Source organism: Daphnia pulex, chromosome 4 (assembly GCF_021134715.1).
Source record: "Daphnia pulex isolate KAP4 chromosome 4, ASM2113471v1".
NCBI classification, from domain to species: Eukaryota; Metazoa; Arthropoda; class Branchiopoda; order Diplostraca; family Daphniidae; genus Daphnia; species Daphnia pulex.
Window position 1 is genome coordinate 6,614,723 of NC_060020.1, and position 12,452 is coordinate 6,627,174.

At 42.9% G+C, this 12,452-nt stretch overlaps 1 protein-coding gene across 6 annotated transcripts; it reads right to left on the bottom strand.

Moving 5' to 3' along the window:
- Positions 1–15: 15 nt before the first annotated feature.
- LOC124192089 (soluble guanylate cyclase 89Db-like) lies at positions 16–11,603 on the bottom strand. 6 transcript variants are annotated; one of them, XM_046585241.1, is made up of 14 exons: positions 11,177–11,601; positions 6,818–7,042; positions 3,559–3,733; positions 2,787–3,202; positions 2,511–2,722; positions 2,309–2,416; positions 2,055–2,223; positions 1,936–1,956; positions 1,724–1,867; positions 1,528–1,609; positions 1,389–1,460; positions 1,181–1,290; positions 984–1,076; positions 16–551 (listed from the first exon to the last, which is right to left on the bottom strand). In XM_046585241.1, exons 1-14 carry the CDS (start codon positions 11,216–11,218, stop codon positions 486–488), a joined length of 1,935 nt encoding a protein of 644 aa, XP_046441197.1. In that variant the 5' UTR covers positions 11,219–11,601; the 3' UTR covers positions 16–485. The 6 variants fall into 6 exon arrangements, 5 of the variants coding, with proteins under 5 accessions (XP_046441197.1, XP_046441198.1, XP_046441200.1 ...); XM_046585244.1 differs by having other exon boundaries at positions 414–881; positions 11,177–11,602; XR_006873575.1 differs by having other exon boundaries at positions 465–551; positions 683–1,076; positions 11,177–11,603.
- Between the last annotated feature and the right edge of the window lie 849 nt (positions 11,604–12,452).

The window sequence follows — 12,452 nt, forward strand, 5'->3', positions numbered from 1 at the left end:
AAACGAAGGTCAAGATGGATGAAACTATTTTGTGTATTGTGCGCTGCATATAGAGCCAATGTTCTTATATATATTTGCAAGAGCAACATCATCATCCAAATGTAACTTTTATAGCAAATCCCATAGTTCTTAGACAGCGAAGTGATCACAAAGCGACGAGTGAACAACTATGTTACAAGAATTTTGTTTGTTGTGACACATGAAATATTTTAAAATATTGAGTCCTTCACTTATTCGTGGCCTTTTCATGGCGACTCTTTTTCCTGATTCGTTTTTGGGGCTAGACACTATACTCATAGGCCAATAACATTAAAGTATATATATTTGTTTTACGCGCCTGCTAAACAGTGATAGTTCACAAATTATACGCCTACGTGTGGCCGACCAGTAATTTTTGAGATCGATCTTTCTAATTTTGTTTACACATCAGAGACGTTTGGACGAATGATTGAGGAGGAACCCGTACTGGGATAGTCTCGGAAAGCTCATGTCGAATTCCCATCGGGCGCTTCGTATCTCAGCAACCAGTGAGTCTTCATATCTCCTTTGCCCTAGGACATAAAAGAAAAAGATAACAGTAGTTGGAAGAAAGTTTATGCAGCAGGCTTTCGAGCAATATGTAGTATTAGAGAGTAGAGCTGTAGATTTGTTATAAACCAATAACGATCTGTTTGTGAAATACCAGATTTAAAAGCGAGTGCGCGAACAAAGCCAATCTATTGCACGATATGTGGACACAGTTGCATTGAGTGCCATATGACCATGAATATCTTTTATCCTGTTATTCGGCCATAGAGGCGGATATACGCATAAGGTATCGTCAAGTATAATCGTATGGTAAAGTCGTCGTTGAAAGTCGGTTCTCATGTTTGTGTCGTGCGCTGTCAAACGTGCGGGACCAATCGGAGAATAGAAAACAAGAGTACGGAGAACCAACTTTCATCCAGGAATCGTAAGCTTGTATACGTATCCGTGCCCTGTACCTTGACGAATACCGTCCCACGCATCTCGAATACAAATCCGTTAAAGTTGTGCAAGCGACAAAAGGAGTTTTGAGAGATGTGAATTTTCCCAGGCTGAAAATAGTAATTAAAAAAAAATAATCAATTGTTTAAATATTTCTTCTTTCTATTATATGATGTCGCCCGATATCTTTCAGCGCGTTAGTAAAATTCTGTACCAAGCTTGTGGTTTGCATTCGTGCAGCAGTGTTGATTGTGTCTCCAAAAAAACAATAACGAGGCATTTTCTTTCCAACTACACCGGCTACCGCCGAACCGGTATGGAAACCTTGGCGATTCAAATGATAATTAAGTTAATTAAGTAAGTTGTCACAACTATAAATTTAGCACCAACCACGCTAGGAATTGCTAGTAATCAAATCATACCTATTCGTATGTGAACAGACATTTTAGTATCTTTCACCATTGTGTCGATTTCGTCCCGAAAACTAAGGGCCACTGGAATCCACAAAGTTTTAATTAGAAATCGGGACTTAAGTGTGTAATAATTCTAAGAGCAATATACCCATGGCAACATCTTTGACGTGGGTTTCGTTGGTTTCTGGCGCTCCGCCAACGACCATGTACACCTTTCCCACCGTCTCCACCTGCATATCAGACGAGCTTTAGAAATTAATCCGCCCAACAAGCAGATGACGTCTGGATGACGTAATTAAGTTATTCAAGTAGGCTATAGCTAGGCTGTATATGTATAAACCCACCTTGTAGACGTTATGTTGGTCGATAATGTTATCAAAGCACGAGAAAACTGCGTTCATGCAACTGACCGCTTCCATCGGATTAGTGGCTGTGATTTCGTCGATGTTGGCTAATTCTACAAACAAGACTGTGATGCTCTCGAATGCCTAGATATATCACAAAAGGCACGTCACACACCCCCTATTCGGGCTCATGTATTATACGGAATCCTTACACAAAGGATTCCTCTGACACTCTTGTTTTTTTTTTTGTCAAGATTTGAAATATCAAATATTATTTCTAAAAAAAAATACAAACAAGTTAATTCAATCAACCATCCCATATTCTACCTACTTGACACGTGTCAACTGGGTCGGTGCCGCTACGCAAAGTGTCGGCCACCGATTGCGGGATCATGGAGTACAAAAGTTTGTCTCCGCGTTTTTTCCACTCGTCTTGCAGTTCGTACGTTTGCTGGAGCTGTTGCGATCGCTCTTCGGCCCGCTCGTACATATCTTCCAGCCTAGAAAAATGGTTGTGCCATGTTAATGACGACTATGTTAACAGTGCGGATCAGCATACAAAGTACCAAAGAGAAGAATACAGACCGTGAGTTGTGCTGCCATCCGGCCATCACCATGTCTCTACCATGTCCGTGAAGGCTGAGATCGTTAATTGTCAAACCCATTCCGTCCATGTCTTCCAAGTTGTTTATTCTGCAGTCGCATAGAAAAATATTTAAAATGGTTAGTAGGAAGCAGTCAACTTTTTTTCCCCGTGTTATTATTATTTGAATAAATCGGGACTAACAAAGGATTGCAAAGGAAAATCATTGCGTTCCAGTCCGACAGATAGCGTAACTGTCCCTGCAGCATAAGACGTCGATTTTCCTCTTTCGCTTCTTTATTGGCCACCGCATTTGAATCCGCTTTGGAGGCAGCCAAGTGGCGCGCGTTTTTCTTTGCCGTTCGGATCGCTGGCAGCAACTCCATTTCACACAAGACTTTTTGGAGGCTGTACAACTAAAAATACCAAAAAGAAATCCGATGGTAAGACAAATACGACAAGGAAAAGTCGATTCATTACGTTGTCCCATGTGAAAAGGAGCTTGGGTCGGCGTACTCTGGCGACATCAGGCAGCGCTTGGCCGACAAGGGCATTGTCTGGAAACATTTGCTTCAATTGCCGGCCGACCGCGATAATCTGGAGATCTGGACGGAAAACCAAGGTGAAGGGAAAGAGCTGCATCAGGATGCTGGAGGAGAGCGACGCCAGGGCTTTTTCCGACGCCATTGTGCTGGCGCTTCCGCGGCTCGAGATATTTATCCGGCCCAGCTCCAAACTGCCGTTGCACGCCGAACGACCAGTCATGTAGTCGCGGTTATCGAAGTTGAGTCGGAACCGAAACTGATAGCCCTCCTCTTTGTTGAAAGGCGTTTTAGTCAGTTCCTCCACCGTCAATTGAATCCCGTAGAAGTCGTGCGCTATCTGGTGCAGCTGACCTGACATTCGATCGTGAAACTATTTCAATCGCCAATTCCAGAAATTGTCGACTCGGTTAAAGTTACACTTTCCAAGAATGACGGGAATTCCGCCCTATAGTACTGTTGCCGGCTCCCTAGGGGTGGATTTTGGCATGCACCATTCATGTGTACTATATACAATCTTGGAGAGTGTAAGCCGGAATTTTTTGGGTTTCGAGTCGACAATCCCATCAATCGCCCGGTTGGCACCGAGTGCGTAATGTAAAAATAATTGCGTTCACATGCGAGGAGACGAGAGATATCAGACGGAGGTCAATCAATCTTGGGACATATTCCACAAAGAGACAAGGCGTGACCTAATTATTGGCCGTTACCAATTAAGTAAGGGCAGAAGCCGTTGCGTGTCGTCCGGTAGTGAAGCAGGACGCCCTCCGCATCTTCGTGCGATATGTACATGCTGGGGGAAACCATTTTCGGATACATGTATCTCATTTGTAAATGGATATTGTCGATGCCGGTCAGGAAGTCACAGAAGTAGCGGCCACAAACCTGCGTTTTAATGAGGGGCACAGAAAAAAACAACAAAAACAAGTCAAGCGATTAAATATAGAAACAAGTCACGAACCAACATCCAAATGCCATGACCCCTGCCATTTGCATGACTTACTAGCGTCTATTCATTGACTGCTGCGTATAGTACGAGTAAACGAAAGGCGTTTGATATATGCACACGGCTTCACGATCAAATATATATCCACGGATTAAAAGAAAAGGGAAGGTACCGTAGGAAACCCCTCGATAAAAAAAAATAAGATTCCTGACAATGGTAAATATCGATTGAGAAAGTGTCAAGAACAGACGCACGCACGAGTTATTCAAGGATCTACTATACTGATGGGCAAATCGATATACTGGATAGAGATCTTGCTATACATAGCTGAGCGGGTGTTCCCAATCACCGGACGGTCGCAAGTGATATATGAATTCGATCAATCGAAAGACATATGGGTTACATATTCACGGCGGTACATAACGGGGTGGCCGGTTCGCGATATTGGTTTTTTTTTCTCGTCCCGCCGGGCGAGTCGTGACTATACTGTACCCTCAATTCGCTGATGCTGTTTTATATCTTTCGCTTTCGTATGTACGGACGCAGGAAATTAAATCTATCTCACAACTTAGAGATGGACGGCAGCGGAAAAGGAGTTGAATGGCTTCCTGCATTGTCACTGCGCGGTAGTAACACAGAGTCGACAGTTAGAACAACGGATAACAACTTCAAACCAGGAGATCTTATCTGAATCGATAGCATAGCGATACGCGGGGCAAGTACGCGGGAAAGAAGAAGAAGAAGAAGAAAATCGAGCTGACGCAAACGAAATGAAATGACAAGGGCTCGCTCGCAAGATCTCATCATATTATGGCCAATAAAAGAAAACAAGCTTAGGGGGTTACGGGGATACTAAGCAATCTACTCGCCAAGGATTGTGAGCAACGAATTGGACATAAATCCCGACGGGTTAATTGTGTTCTCTACGCATCCACTCTGCAGGACAGTAATAACGGACGCCAATATAAATAAAGAACAGTTAAGTGCCAAGCCATGGCGTGAAGTACCTATTAACCAACTATTAACGTCCGAACCCATTGTCGTTATTCAGTATTAACAAGTTCGCTGATGGGGACAGTGCTCAGGTTGCTGCGACCAATGGCGATCAGTTCGGCAGTAAAGGTGTCCTCAATAAAAGCGTCATTAAAGACGGACAGGGAGCAACAGACTCCAATTGATAAATATCCCCCGTCTCGCCATAAGTAAATACGTAGACGGCAGGTATATTACCGAAGCTTTATTATTGCCGAGTTCTCTTGTTATTGCCTTTATATATATAGCTAGAAGCTATTCTAGCCGTCGTATATTAAGCCGGGAAATCTTTTGGCTTTCGGGACTACTACGGTACGTACTCTATCAAGATGAGCAGAGCGCGCGCTCTATCTCTATCTGCTTAGAGCGCACGCAAACCGTCAAGGAAAAGATTGGACAGACTTTGATCCCCGATGAAGTCCCTCTCGATGGTATGGCAGTTCGTCTTATTTCCTTGATGTGTCAATGGGTACTCTATATCTAGACAGCAGACTCTCGTATAGCCTTAATAGGTTTTTTATACTGCCTCCCAGCAGCCTATATAAGATTAGAATAGCAAAGAGCTTTCATTTACTTCTATAGTCTTTTCCCATGTGAAGTCGCTCAATCTGGAATAATTGGAATAGGTTCGACGTCAGCGCAATTTTATGTTTTTAATGTCGATATTTTTGATACTCCAGCGCTTTTTAAACGAACGGTTTTTGGCTGGTGGATTAAGGTTTTTCACGACCTGTCGTAAATCGCTGAAAAGTTATACATCAGCGCGTTTTATGCCCATAAATAATATCCCGGCCCAATGTCCTGAAAGTAAAAAGAAAAATGGCAACGGCTTGAAACTGTCTCCGCGGGACAATAGCTCGTCCCGATACTTTGATTCATGTTTCCGTTGCGACATGACAACAGTTTGCCATCGGAAACGACCAAATTACAAAAATCTCATCCGACCTTAGAGACACAAACACAACGTACGGAGGACATAAACAAGAGGAAATCGAGCGTTATCTGGCAGAGGCAAGACGCGTCCAATTGCGCAACTTTTTCTCTCCCCCCTCTTCCCTGTTATTTCTACTTGACGTTGTTTTGAGAAAGGTGAATCCAATATAAATCGCCGTCGTTATTTTTCACCGGATAGTTTTGGCATCGATCCTATATATATGCTCCCGCGAGCATTCGCCGATATCGGTCGCGTAACTCAAACGAGACATATTGTCGGTTACCCCGCGCCCGGCCCCTGCACCGCCATACACGCCCGGTCAATTCGCATTGGCTGGAGCAGAAGCTTTTTTAGAGTGCACCATCAATATCTGTCAAGGGCATTGCTGGATACATTAGTGTCACAACCCTTGACAGGTGCCCTATTCACCGACGAATTCAATCTTTTAGCGAGTCGGAATGAAATTGAATTTGTCTATCGAGTTGCAATCCACGATTAAAGCAAGAGCGACAACTGACCGCACCTTGTTACTTCGGCTGTCGACTCCGTCCGTTTTCGGAGAACGCCCAGCACTCGGCGTGTTACTGAACTTTCTGTCTCACACGCGGACGAATTCAAGAAAAGGCACGATCATAATAAGCGGTTGAAAAGGTCTTATATATTTCGCCGGCTTAAAGGAAAGGATGTATGGACCAGTGATGACGTGGGGCTTGGCTGCCAATAATGAAGATTCTATTAGAGCTGGCCACCGACAAGACGCAATTTCCCACTATACGGTACATATCACCCCAGTTCGTTTGATGTCGTCTCCCTCTTTTCTCGGCAAGCGTGGAAAGCGGAAAGCTGACATGAAGAACTCGCCTCATACCCGCTCTTCTTTTCTCCCCGTCGTATAGGCTCATTCAATATTGAACGTATTCACCGCTATACTCGAGAGCAAACAAGTACGGTAAGCCAAACAAAATGATCCCTGCTGTTCAGTATTTTTTTTTTCAATTTCAGGCCAATACAAATGGCAGCTGGAGTTAGGATAGTGTTGGCTGAGAGAAAGTCTTACTTTAATAAATTTCTCATAGCCGTAGTGGCTGAAGTAGCGGACGAAACAGCGACCGAAAAAGCGCAGAAAGTCCTGCCGCGTTGAACCGTTGGCGACGAGCGTGACGGCAGCGTCGGCCAGTTTCATGATCAGTTCATCCGGGTAGATGTGGTGAGTACGGAAGACAGTGTTCCGGTAGCCGACACTCTCCAAGATGGCCAGCCATGTCTCTTCGCCGTACTCGAGCTACAGAAAAAAAGAAAAAAAAAGAAAAGAAAGAAAAGGCAGGATCATTTATGCGCTCAACGACTACGAGCAAAAGTGCCTTCGAGATTGGAGAGAGAAAGAACTCAAGACCGTGACCATATAGACGAAAATATCCTTTAAGTTTAAGTTTTATCACCTAGACGGGAATGGGTTTGACGACGACGCGGAAATATACGACACGTTACTGAACGCGATTGTGATCTCCTTCCATATTTATTAGGATGGACGCAAATGGAATCCTCGAGCAAAGTCTGAAGCCAAATGACGTGATCGATTTATCGACTATCCCATCAACGCATCTGGCGGTCTTCCGATTCCCATGGACGGACGGGGACGGACCACAGCAGTCGAAATAAACCGAAAATAGTTTAAGCAACTATCAAGAGTGAAAAAAACAATAATCCCAAAAAAGAATAAACAGTAGAAAGAATTCCTTTCGTTATTGATTGCCGCTGAAGAGTCGTGCGGAATCGTCTCATTAAATATAGCAATATTGTCAGCTTTCAAGGCGTTGTTATACCTGACTAACACATATGTCTGATAAATCTTGTATAAAAAACGTATAGCTCAATAAGAAAGAAGAAAAATTATTTTGAGGAAACCAGTTTAGACGAGTTAGCAATCTATGAGGCTGTCAATCAAGTGGACGGCAGCAGTCTGTCTTCTTCTTCCGCTCATATATACCGCCCGTCGAGCGCCAACGGCACATCTAAACGGTAATTGTGTGCGCTTATTGAGTGAAGATAAGACGGAGAAAATGGGAGAAACAGGCGAAACTATTCGGATGCAATTAAGTGCAATGTTGATTCAAACGGCGGAGCAATTCATTCCGTCCGCTTTGCGAAAGAAAAAATTGCAGAACTGTATGAGACTGCGAAGGCATTTGCATTTGAAGAACAGACGCAATTCAATTTGCAGACAACACGCATTATTTTTTGTTTTTTGTTTTAAGAAAATGCGTCACGTTTTCGTTGTTCATTTCATCCTTTGGCTTATTTTGGGTTGGTTCCTCTCATCCGCATGCAAACGTGACACGTTTTCTAAGCGCCTTTGGGCTGAAGATGTTTTCTGGGTACATGGCATTTCGCTTCACACATAATTCAATTTTCAGTCCGACGTTTGCCGTGACACAGAAGCCATGTCTTTTCTTTCAATATGATTTAAAAAAAAAAAGAATTCCAACGAAACCAGTACCCCAGTACCTACCCAATCTCGTTACTTATAAACTATAGTCAAGACGGTGGGGACGCAGCTGCTCTATTTTTCATGGACTATCAAGCGTTTGAATCGACAATCCATCAATGAGCGAAGGAATAAACGAAACGGAACCCGTATAACAGAGGATTTTGGGGAAGGAACTTTGCATATATATGGTGTAGATGATGGGCTCGCTTATTTTGTTTTTCAGTCACCAGGACATCAAACAGCCATTCCGGTGGGACGCTGTTCCCGTCATATGCTTCGCGCCGTCACAAGTTTCCGCCAACGAGTTGTACTTCGCAGGTCTCACACGTCTCAGCACCAAACGACGGTATATATACATAGTCAACTGCTGAGATTCATATGGTATATATATTCTTTTTCCCGTTTTCTTATTTTATTAATTTTTTCTCCGACGGCTCTTTTGACGTCATAACAGCTGAAAAGAAAATTCTTTCTTATCCACTCTCATGATGGAATATTCTATCTAATTCTCCAAACGCCTTACAGTGTGCACACGGATGTCCAGCTCCAGCCTCTTCCTACACGAAAGTCTAACGCAATCCCATCATAGAAAAAAAGGGTAACAAGAAAACAAGAATTAACCTTTTAGTTCCTTTTTGAAAGAGAGAAAGAAGTTACATAAAAAATGTGGCATTTACAAAAGTTGGTTTTTAGATATAACCTATAACTCGTCTCTTGTGTCATCAAACTTGCAGTAGGCCTACATATAGATTGGGTGCTTTTTGAGAACGGAAATCTGCTGCGTTCGAATTTGATGCGAGGAGGCTGTATGCACAGTAGTGTATACCCGTTTGAGCTGATCTATTTCTGAAACTGGGAAAAATAGATCCCATGCCCGTCTATACAGCTCAATTGTTGGATCTAATCTGTACTGAAAGTGTCATCCTTCCCTTGGACATTCAATCAAGTGAAACGGGAAAGAGAAAAATCGAGTGCAAAAAAATCGTGACGAGAACGTTGCAATATTGCGAACATATAACTGCTGTTGTGAACGAAGCAAAGAACAGGCGCCGCTGTATATCGATTAGATCGCCGTCTACTTCGACGAGATTTTGTGTTTTAAACAAGAAAACCCTTTCAGACTATGTTTCCTCTGCGTTTGCTGGTTAGTTTGTTTTCCTTCTGTTGTTTTTTTAAATCTTTTATTGGTTTGTTTGTTTTGTTTCCTCTTGTTAAAAGCGTTTGGTTGTTTGTGAATGAGGCGAAACCGATGGTAATAATGCTAATTAAAATACACCGTTCGCGGAACTCATAAGTGCTTATACGCAGTTAGTGAATGCGCGAATCTTTGCAGCGTGACTAAACGGTCCCTGAGCGTGAGCGTGAATAAAGGTTCCAAGACGACCTTTATTCTTATGTACGCAACAAAAGGGAAAAGATTTCATCTGCGAGGAATAATGACGCTAATCCCACAGTCTTTGCCTAAGAGCACACAGCGTAACCAATAAGAACTATGGGGGGAAATGTGTAAACTCGGAAACATGTCCCGAATCACGATCTGTCCACTCCACATGATTTATGCACAGGTCCTCATCAAATCCTCTTTCTAAATATTCTTGAACTTTAATGCTTATTACAGTTTCTTTAATCGGATTTCTCTTAAAGTCCTGGACAGCAGCGACCTTTTGGCTCCGATCCCTTAGTGGTCGACTTATACATGACTAATGTTCTATCCAGTAATATGTATTCTTCACGGCTCGCGATTCCTGCTCTTTGCTTCTATAAATTTGGTATTCTGCTACTGTCCGTCCGCAATAATAATAACGGAAAACATATTTTTTTTTTATTTGCACTACCCTAAAATGGAATCAGACTCTTGCCAATGTCTGACGTCATCACAAAAGCTATACACGGTGATCCCATATTTCCAGGCTGTGATATATCCGTATTAAAAAAAATAAGAATACAAAGATCGAAACCTGAATAAGAGCTGACCATGTCCAAATCTCACATAGCAAAAAAAAAAAAAAAAAAATGGCGAAATAGAATAAATAAACATGAGGCACCAATATGAGTGAGACACATAACAACGAGAAACTTGTGGGCTGCCAAGTTTTTCTGTCGACTTGGATCCATTGTGGAGGACATACACAGAATCGTCCAGAGTGAAAGGGAACTTGATTCGTTCCCCAGGGCAACCAAAAAAAAAACGACATATATACTACGTAAATGCATTTACCTATGTCTAACTGAATCTGCTGCGAATTCATACAGTCCGATAAACACGATTACCCCGGGAAGCTTTATCGAGCGGACGGTTGTCATTCGAGATAAACCACGTGCGGATGAATACAGCGTGAATGAATCTCTTAGTAAAATGTAAAAAAAAAAAGTTGTCTTGTAACCGCCGTGCTGACGTCGTCGCCAGCAGACGTCAACATTCTTGCCGGGCCGCGTACCTTCGTCTAACAATCGTCTCTTGGTCTGATAGCGAGTCTGACGGACAACAAAGAATGGACGAGAAACCGTTGCTGTTATTGTGCTACCACTTGTGAGCGTCTCGGAGAAGCTACTTGGAATTGATTAAAGCCAACGCGAACGTCTTTCACGTCCAGCTGCGTTTCAGAAACAGGCGAGACAGGCAAATACGTTTTGAAGGGGATAAATTTTTCCAACACGCCGGAAGGGCGCGGAAGGCCGCAAAAGGCGACGGAATTTTTGAATGTTATATGGACCACTTCAACTTGGAACGAGGCTCAAGCGGCCATGTGGATTTTTTCTCATTCTTCTCTGCCAGCAAGTTAGATGCTTTACACGGAAATAACCAAATACTATTTGAAACCAATTTGAAGTGCGCGCCGATATGCCGAGTGGATTTGGGGGTTTTCTTTTCTTTATTTTCTTTTCTACCAGACACATGAGAATTCAATAAGGCAACTTGTTTCTCACCTGAATAAAATGTTGTACCGATTCTAGTAGCATGCCGTACATGATTGTGGCGCGGGAAAACTCGATTTTCAAACCCGAAAAGAGGGAGAAATCAACTGCGAATCAAATGAGGTAAGGCTTTTTCTTCGCTTCTCTGACTTTTCGGTGTCGCAGATGTGGTGTGGTGTCAGCTTTTCACGTCTTGTTGCTCGCGCGACCGACGAAAACAAGAAAAGCCGACGGCCTTCCGTTCACGATTGGATGGTCAAACTGACGACGTTTCGCCGTGTATCACCGTTACATTTAATCGCGCTCCGCGTAAACAGTTACGTGTACACAGTAATGCGGAAGCAAGAATCGGGGAGTGCGAGTAGAGTCGGTCCGGATGGCTCGCATCCGTTTGCTGTGTTTCTCGTGGGCGCTGGCACAAGTCCCTCGGCTCTTTTGCGCCTTCCTCTTGTTGAATTCACTCGCAACGGACATGCGCGTCACAGCAGCAACACTCTTTGAGTTCGGACAGGACCGGTGCTGTTCTAGACCTCTATATATGCATTTTCTCCCTTGGCTGGCATCACCTCGGGTGGAACGAGAAATATTTTATGAGACGCAGAAGACAAAAAAAAAGGAAAAAAGAGTAGAGACGTAATAACGGTAGATAAAGAGGAGTTGACGACCAAATAACTGGCTCTCTCAACTCCCACATTTCGCATTGTTGGCGTACCCCTTTTTTGCGTCTATTTTTAAGATTCTCGACAGCAAAAACAAACAAAAAAACCGGTAATGAAAGGACGAAACAGTTTTTGTTGTACTTGCCCTGTAATATGCATAGACAAACTTTAGCTTTATGAAAAAGATTCCGAGTATGGAAATATTTGCTAGGTTATTGAACGCACCGGTAAGTAATGTAGGAGTGTTTCTCGCGTTTCTCGGAGTCTAGGGTGTTAAAAAAAGGAGGATTTGAGGGGCGCATAAAGTTTGAAAGGCGGATGCAGTAATGTACTTGTCATCATCGGAAAATAGAGCGAAAGTTTGGAATCTGAGAATGACATTAAAGAGGTTGACGGTTGCATAACGGACTTCCTTGTAGGCACTCAGATAACGAGAGTGAGTTGGCAAATAGTGAGATATAAAGTTGTAGTTCATGCTGATTCACACACTTAACTTCTTCCATTAGATTGTGCTATTATTATTTCTAGTATGACCGAAGTCATTTCAAATGTATGAAGGTTAATTGCCTGGATCGAAGGATTTCAATACGTTCATCATTCGAAGTTGTAAATATTCATGTTTATATATA

Bases quoted from the DNA above. Each gene is read 5' to 3' on its own strand.
- LOC124192089 (XM_046585239.1), bottom strand. From the start codon at position 11,218: ATGTACGGCATGCTACTAGAATCGGTACAACATTTTATTCAG. The intron at 2,723-2,786 runs GTAATGAATCGA...TGGTATTTTTAG, and splicing joins TCCTTTTCACATGGGACAAC to TTGTACAGCCTCCAAAAAGT. The intron at 2,417-2,510 runs GTTAGTCCCGAT...ATGCGACTGCAG, and splicing joins ATTTTCCTTTGCAATCCTTT to AATAAACAACTTGGAAGACA.